Source organism: Pteropus vampyrus, unplaced genomic scaffold (assembly GCF_000151845.1).
Source record: "Pteropus vampyrus isolate Shadow unplaced genomic scaffold, Pvam_2.0 Scaffold127, whole genome shotgun sequence".
In the NCBI taxonomy this organism is placed as follows: domain Eukaryota; kingdom Metazoa; phylum Chordata; class Mammalia; order Chiroptera; family Pteropodidae; genus Pteropus; species Pteropus vampyrus.
In genome coordinates, this window is record NW_011888908.1 from 1,786,684 (window position 1) to 1,794,709 (window position 8,026).

Genomic DNA, 8,026 nt, shown 5'->3' on the forward strand with positions numbered 1-8,026 from the left:
TGGTGCTCTGTGGAGAGCAGAGAGAGGAATGTTAGGCCAAAATGGAGGTATTTTTGCTAAACCAAACCAAAACTTAATAACTAACTTAATTACAGTTTCCACCTTTCCCAGGAATGGAATTTTAAACCAATCAATCTGGAATTTCCCGAAAACCCCCTGCCTGCCCTGAAGGAAGTTACCCCTGCCTAAAACAATCCACTCTTTTAACTTCTTAGTTTCACTTTCTTTCTGCGTAGAAAAACCTCCCATTTTTTGCAGCTCATCCGAGAGCCCTTCCAGTTGTTGGATGGAATGCTGCCCAGTTCATGAGTCCATTCATAAAGGCAATTAGATCTTCAAATTTTGACGCAGCTGAATGTTATTCTTTAACACTCGTATTTGTGCAGAGACTTTCAAACCAGCTTTTCTAATTTCTTGCCTCCATCCTATCTGGTATTTAGCTCTTTTGCACACTGGGCTTGCAAGTGAACTAGGAAAGAATTTCATAGATTTTAAGATTGAAAATCTTTGCATGGGGGGGATTATACTATGTATTCTTGTGTCTAACAAAATATTTCATTACATAGTGACCTCTACTGGGAAGAATAAAGATATCACCAGGGCTAACAAAAATAAGCCAATTTAGTCTGTTTAGTCAAGGAATTGGTAAATTTGGAAAGGCAAATCTGTTATTTAGAATTGTTACGGCCCAACTTTACTCTGAATATTTTTATTTTTAAAAAGATTTTATGAAATATTTCAAATTTACGAAGTATGGAGAATAGAATAAACACATATCTGCCACCCAACTTTAACGAATCTGAACATTTTGCCATATTTACCTCATCTTTTTTTTTTAGTAAGGAACAGCGACAAGGAAAGTGATCTCTGGCCGCTGTCTGCTCTCCCGGGAAGGCATCTAGGGGGGGAAAGGAAATAGTATAGAGTCAGAGCTCCTGGTTTCAGGTAGTCGTAAGAATTTAAGGAACTTGAGGGTTTTTGTAGTGTTCCTTAGATAGCAGTCCAAGGCAAAAACAATCTTGGGCATGGCAACGGCATGGGGACTGTCATCTAGGCTTTATGGGAATCTGTATTAGCTCGGGCTGCCATACGAAATACCACAGACTGGGCGGCTTAAACCACAGAAATTAATTTTCTACCAGTTCTGGAGGGTGGGAAGTCCTAGATCAAGGTACTGGCTGATTTGGCTCCTGGTAAAGTCTCTCTTCCTGGCTTGCAGAGGGTTATCTTTCACTGTGTCCTCACATAGCTTTGGAAGAAGGGAGGTGATAGAGAGTAAGTTCTCTAATGTCTCTCATAAGGACCCTGCTCCTATCATATCAGGGCCCCACCCTTATGATCTCATTTAACTTTAATTACCTCCTTATAGGCCCTGTCTGGGTAAGACTGGGGCTTCAACATACGAATTGGGGTGGGACAATTCAGCCCATAGTGAAATCTTTCCACAGTATCTCTAGCCACTACATCAGTGATTCTAACGGTAAAAAATCATTACCTGGCAGTACTTTGTTGTGAGAAAGCTCTAATGGTTAGAAAGCATAAATGATCAGTCAATTTTGTCCCCCCAAAACTTCAATCTTTGCTTTCATGTTTGTCTTCTTAGGATCATCACCAATAATCAAACAAACAAATAATAAATAAAGAAATTCATTAATTAAATCTCTCCCCTCATAGCAGCCTTTTACCTAAAGATAATCATAGCAATTACGGATCTCGGTAAACAAACTCAAATTGCAAGAAATATAATCTCCTAATTTTACTCGAGTGATGACTTCAAAAATCATCAAACTCAAGATTCTCCCTAATTCCCCGCACCCCCCTCCCCCGCCCCGCCTCTCTTCACCTCATACTACTGGGATCCATTTCCTTTAAAGCCATCATGAAGGGAGGGAATGATACCTTATAGACCTTTCTGCCAAAAATCATTTTCCCATTACAGAATGTTTACTAATTACATATAAGTTTTACTAAAATGCCATGTGTTTGATTTACAATTAAAATGTACCATTAAATTAAAATATATATGTCTAAAGTGTTATTGGAACTTCATGTATTCTGAGTTTTATGGCATCTGTTTTACATTAATCACAGTTGAGTTTTCCGATCATAGCAATGTCAAAGTATTAATTCAGAAGAATTACTATCCATCCTGACAAGCAGGTTTAAAAAAATGATTTTTTTTTTCTTTTATGAGAGATCTCCTCTGTGCTGGCTGGAAAATTACTGCTTGGCTATCGCCCATGGGAACATAGGCTATCACCCATGGGAACATAACATTCTAACAATAAGCTTTCTGCTTCTGTACCCCCGCTTGCACACCTGACCTGTGGGTTGACAGGTAGTGAATAGGAGAAAAATAGACCTTTGTGTTTAAGACAGAATGAGGAATGGGATTTAGGGCTTAAAAACCCTGTACCTCTACATTTCGGGGCTGCTTAATTTGGGGTCTGCATACCCCTGGCAGACCCAGCTGGCTGAATAAAGAGAGTGTTTCCTATAACACACTGATTTCTGGTGGTCCGTGTGTCTTTGAGGGGCTGGCGGCTACAACACTCTTCCAGGCCTTTTTTCTGGCCCAAAACCCAATAAGACTCTGCATTATTGACTTTCTGCTGGGATAGGATTTTAACATAACTTTTGACCCACCCTATTAGGCCAGTACGTCTTAATTTTTCTTCAGGGAAATTCTAGTAAGAGGACAGAGTATGCAGTATGTAGCTGGAAGTAGTCCTAAACTAAAATTTTGATGATTATGATTATATCCTAATCAAAAATACACATTTTTCATTCTACCTCATTTTATATTATTGCTTTAAACATAAAAAAATGTTTCACTTCCCTAAATCTTTCAGTAAGGTGAAGCCACAGAAAAATATGCTACATTTACTTGGTGGCTCTGAATGAATTGGTTGGTACACCTAAGAAAAACCCTTAACTCCTTGCTGGAAAGAAGAGGAACTGGCTTGGAGGAAAGGAGGAAGAATCTTCCATTTGAGAGCCTTGCATGACAAAAAAAAAAAGGTTTGAATATGGAAATTTGCGGTTTGTTCACTCAGTCCATAATGTACCTTGACCTTTATGCCCTTAGGCCCTGCATTGTTTGCAAACAAGACTAACTTCCCATAGGCCCATTAGAGCCTAAAGGAGCAATCTCTTCTGAATCATCATCCTTTTTCTAGGTAGCACATGTCCTGCTTTTTCAGTTAATATTGAGCATTTACTGGCTTCCTTCTAGACTCTTCATATTTATCAAGCCCTTTAATCCTCCCCAAAAGCCTACAATGAGGGTGTTATTATTATGCCCAATATACAGAAGAGAAATTGAGGCATGATTTATGCAAGGTCACACAACTAGTGTGTAAGTGGTAGGGCCCATTCCAACCTAGGCGTTCTTAACAGCTATGAAGACTCAGCATTTAAACTACAGCCATAAGGCAATAATAAATGCGTAAAATTAAAACATATAAAGGCTTTGATAATGTTTGATGTGTCATAAACAAGTTTTTAAGGTAAACTTTTTATTCAGTTATGACACACGTTATTGAAAACTGCATAAGTCATGTTCAGTGAATTTTCATAAAGTGAATACACTGATATAGCTATCACCCACATAGAGAAACAGAATATAACCAGATTTCCCACAACCAATTCCTTCTTGTGCTGTATGGTTAAGTTTCAAAGTTCAAAATGAGCACTCAGTGATTGTTGTACAAGCTGTATTCTATAGTCTATTTCAGACTCTGATCGATATTAATTCCCAAAGTAATATACTCTTGCTAGCGCAGTTATTCTCAAAATGTGGTCCCCAGACTAGCAGCCTCAGCATCACCCGGGAATTCGACTTGCAAATTAAAGGACCGCAATTCAGAGCTACAAAACTGAAACTTGGGTGGAGCCAGCAATTTAACAAGCCCCGGGGCTGATTCCGATGCACAGTAAAGTTGGAGAAGCACGGATTAAGACCGTTGTAACAGCTTTGATTCGTGATCGCGTAGTAACCGTGTTAGGTGGCTAATAGGGTCAAAAGTGTTTCGCTTGAATATTAGTGACAAGTTCTAACCATCTATCTCTTATCGAAGTACATTGCGGATAAAATACTTTCCATTTTAACTAACGCTGTAGTTCTAGTCGATGTTCTAGTTTAGCACGAGGATAAAGCACTGCCCTCACGTTGGTCCTTCCCTCCCAGCCCAAGCTGGAGTTAACTCAGTTTACCAACAAAGCCCAGCCCTAGAGTGTCGAAGGAGTCAACGTCCAGGTCCCGGCCAATCAAAAGCCAGATTCCAGCCTCTTGTTCATCCTGGCGGCGTGATTGGCGGGACCCGGCGGAAAAGCCCTGTCGCTGCACCGCCCCCGCCCTCAGCGCGAGCCAATCGTCGCTCGGCGCTCGTAGAGGCGAAACTCGCGCCGGCGATTGAACATGGCGGAGGACGCTGCTGTGGCGGCCCCGAGCCCGCGGGGTCGTGCGGACGGACAGGACGCGGGCCCCTCGGAAAAGCGGCTGCCGGAAGCGGAGAGAGAGGATCAGGAGCAGTTCGAGTGCCAGGAACTGCTCGAGTGCCAGGTGGAGACGGGGGTGCCTGAGGGAGAAGAGGACGCGGGCCTGGTGGCGGAGGCTGAGGCGGTAGCTGCCGGCTGGATGCTCGATTTCCTCTGCCTGTCTCTTTGCCGCGCCTTCCGCGACAGCCGTTTCGAGGACTTCCACCGGACCCGTGACAGCGCCGAGGGTGAGTGCGGGCGCGCCCGGGCGGGGGCCTGCGCTGCGGAACGCGAGCTCGGCGGGCGGCGGGGGCCTGGGTTTCAGCAGGGTCCCCCGGGGGCGCGGAGAGCGGGGGCCCCAGGCTCTGATTGAACGTTGGCTCGAATCCGGATTCTCCTGTTATCGGCTCCTGTTTTTCTCCGGTTCTCAAGTTTTTCTGAGAAAAGTGAGAATAAGCCCCCTTTTAGAGTTGATGCAGGACTAGAGTTAAAATGACAAAATGTCACCTAACCCAGTGTGCAATTCTTTTTGTCTCCTTTGGCGCTTGTATTTGTCTTTCGACTCGGGTATTCCTGTGATGACATTTAGTCAGCAGTTTCTGTGGTCTCCACAGTGACCTTGGCCTCCGTGTTTCCTGTTAATTTGTGAGCTACTGAAACCTCATTTGGCCTACTTGCTCAATACTGTAGGCTTCAAAATTAAACTGTCAATGAAACCTACTGCTTAGACAAGACAGCCTGTAAATGATGGACAAAGACATAGGTCGATAGAGAAGACTTAGCCTGGCTTTTTGAATAACAGAAAGATGCCCTGGTATTTATTTCAGAATTGGCACTCAACTTATTGCCGCTGAATGCAACCCCAAGGTAGCGTGGAATAGAAAATTAAATACTTAAAATCGTATTGACACATTTTACCTTCACAGCAAATAAGTTAGGCAAATAATTTTAGTTTATAGGAAAGTGAACTAGTTAAGCAACCTAAAGTATTGATAGCTTTGAACTCCTTTTAAGGAGTGTTCCGGACCCATAACTTATCTTCCAATTCAAGAACCTTTCCTCCAACTAACTGTATCACAGATAACACTAGAGCCATGGCTAATTAACATTAATTAGAAAGTTAAATGAGAGGATAATGAAATGGGAGAAGAGCCAAATCTCCCATGCGGAAGACTTTCAAGTAATTTCTGTAACTACTCTGTCCTCAGGAGGTGGAGCATAACTCCCCTTTCCTTAAGTGTGGGCTCCCCATAGGGACTTTATTCTGAAGAGTACAATATGGAAAGGGGGGAAGAAAGAGTAAATTTATAGTAGAGAAGCCTGACAGATTCCATAACTCCAGCCTCATCATGAGAAAAAAGCATCACACAAATCCCAGAAGAGGTGCATTCTACAAAATACCTCTAAACTGTCAAGATCATCAAAACCAAGGAGTCTGATGACTAAATGTAATGTGGTACCCTAGTGGATGGGCTCCTGCTGCAGAAAAGGAACAATGTAAAAACTAAGGAAATCCGAATGAAACATGGGCTTTAGTTCATGTATCAATATGGGTTCATTTAACATATACTGTATGAATATAAAATGTTAATAGAAGATGCTGGGTGGAGGGTATATGGGACTTCTATCTTCACAATTCTGTAAATTTAAAACTGTTCTAAAAAGTAAAGTTTATGGAAAAAGTAAAAAACCCTTTCAAGGTTCTAGCTCAATACCCAAGAAATAATTTAGGCCACCTCCATAATTTTGTGGTTAAAGGCGCAGAAACCCATACAGTAAACTGTTATTCAAGTTGCACAGCTAATCAGTGGAAGATATGCAAATTGTGATTATAGTTTTGTCTCTGTATTCCCATTTTTGACTGAAAGGACTCCCTTTTGTGTTTTCTGTAGAATTTCATTTACTACACTTTCCGTAATGTAAAAATGCACAACTCAGTGCTTTCTAGAAAATTCTTAGCTCTTTCATTCTAATTCAGTATTCTCACACCTCACTTATCTCTTAACGCCTTTTCCAGACTGTTATTCCTAACGTGTCTCCTACCTTGGGAAGCATCGAGGGGTGATGGTTAAGAGCATGGAGTCCGGAATAAGTTGCATGAATTAGATTCCTGGCTCTACCACTATACAGCTGTAAGATCTGAAGCAAGTTACCCTCTTGGTACCTCAGTTTCCTCCAGTGTAAAATAGAGATAATAATAGCGTTTACCTCATTGGGCTGTTGAGAGAAGCAAATGAACTGATATGAATAAAGCAAGGATTCACGACCTAAGCACTGCTAACAATTTAATCTGTATGGCCGAGGGTGGAGGAGAGTGGGGATGAAGGGGAGGTTTCTTCTGTGCGTTACAGGATGTTTAGCAGCATCTCTGACCGTGTACCTCCCCCTTCTACTCATGACAATGTCTCCAGACATTGCTAAATGTCCTCTAAGAGACAAAAGCACCCCCAGTTAAAAGCCACTGGTATAAAGTGCTTAGAGTAGCACCTGGTATTGTAATAAGTGCCTAAATACAGCCCCTGTCGTTGCTAGTCATTAGATCCTTGTGTGTTTTACTGTGAGCAGTGTTTGGTTTCTGGTATGGAGAAAGAAGATAGTCACACGTTCATCTGGAGTAGGTCTTCCTTGTTTGTTTTATATATTGCCTATCATTAGAAAGAATAGAGCGGCAGTGGTATCTAGGATATCCAGTTATCATGTAGTTGACAGAGTTGAATGTGGAGAGAAGTAAATATAGAAAGGTCTGACTTTCTTCCCTTCGATTAGATATTTCTTTCACTTTGCCCCATACCATACTTACTCATTGTGGCACTTAAATAAAATTTTAATTAGTCACTTGCATAACTTTTTAATTTGTGCTCTCTTAGACTAAAACCATCATCCAGGGCAGGGACTGGCTATCTCTTCATTCAGTTGTCCGTCCCTAACATTGGCTAGCAGTCGATGTTCAGTAAATAGTGAATGAATTATGTTTAAATTCTATTTAAATTTTGTGCTGTCCTTGAATCCTATTCAATTATATTATGGATATATATGGCTAAGATAATTGCAAGTATAGTTTAAGACAATGGCATTTTAGAATTGAGGAAATAAATACAAATAAGCATATTTATTTGTCTTATCTGCTTAGTGGCTGCAGGACTGCTTTTCGGTTTGCTAGTTAATTTAACCTTTTTATAGGTTAAATTAAAAGCTCTGGGTGAAGTATAATGCTAACAGTGGCAACTTTGGGTCTTTAAACATTTCCTTAGAGAAGCCCTCCCTGATTCCGCCTCCCTCCAGCTTCACACTGCAATGTCTCTTTGTTTCCATAGCATTCTATACTTGTCTTTTTTGGTTTTCTCTACCTTTTTCCTTTAGGTGTTCAGTCATGCGTCTTTCATTGCTACGTGGTAGTAAACTTGCTGAGGTCCAGAATTACGGTTTACTCACCACTGTACATACCCACTGCCTAGTGTAACATCTAGGTGGGCATTCAGATATCTGAGAGATTAATATTAATAAACATGTATTTAAAATGAAGCTTTATAAACTGAACAGCCTTTCA

The 8,026-nt window shown here is 41.2% G+C and overlaps 1 protein-coding gene across 1 annotated transcript in view; it reads left to right on the top strand.

The window, feature by feature from the left end:
- Window positions 1–4,381: 4,381 nt before the first annotated feature.
- The window catches only part of TERF1 (telomeric repeat binding factor 1), a gene marked incomplete at its 3' end in the record, with an annotated part of 29,828 nt that continues 26,183 nt past the window's right edge, over window positions 4,382–8,026 (top strand). Inside the window, exon 1 of the mRNA XM_011366934.2 lies at window positions 4,382–4,727. Coding sequence (XP_011365236.1) covers window positions 4,421–4,727 — 307 coding nt within the window. The remainder of the gene's footprint in view (window positions 4,728–8,026) is intronic.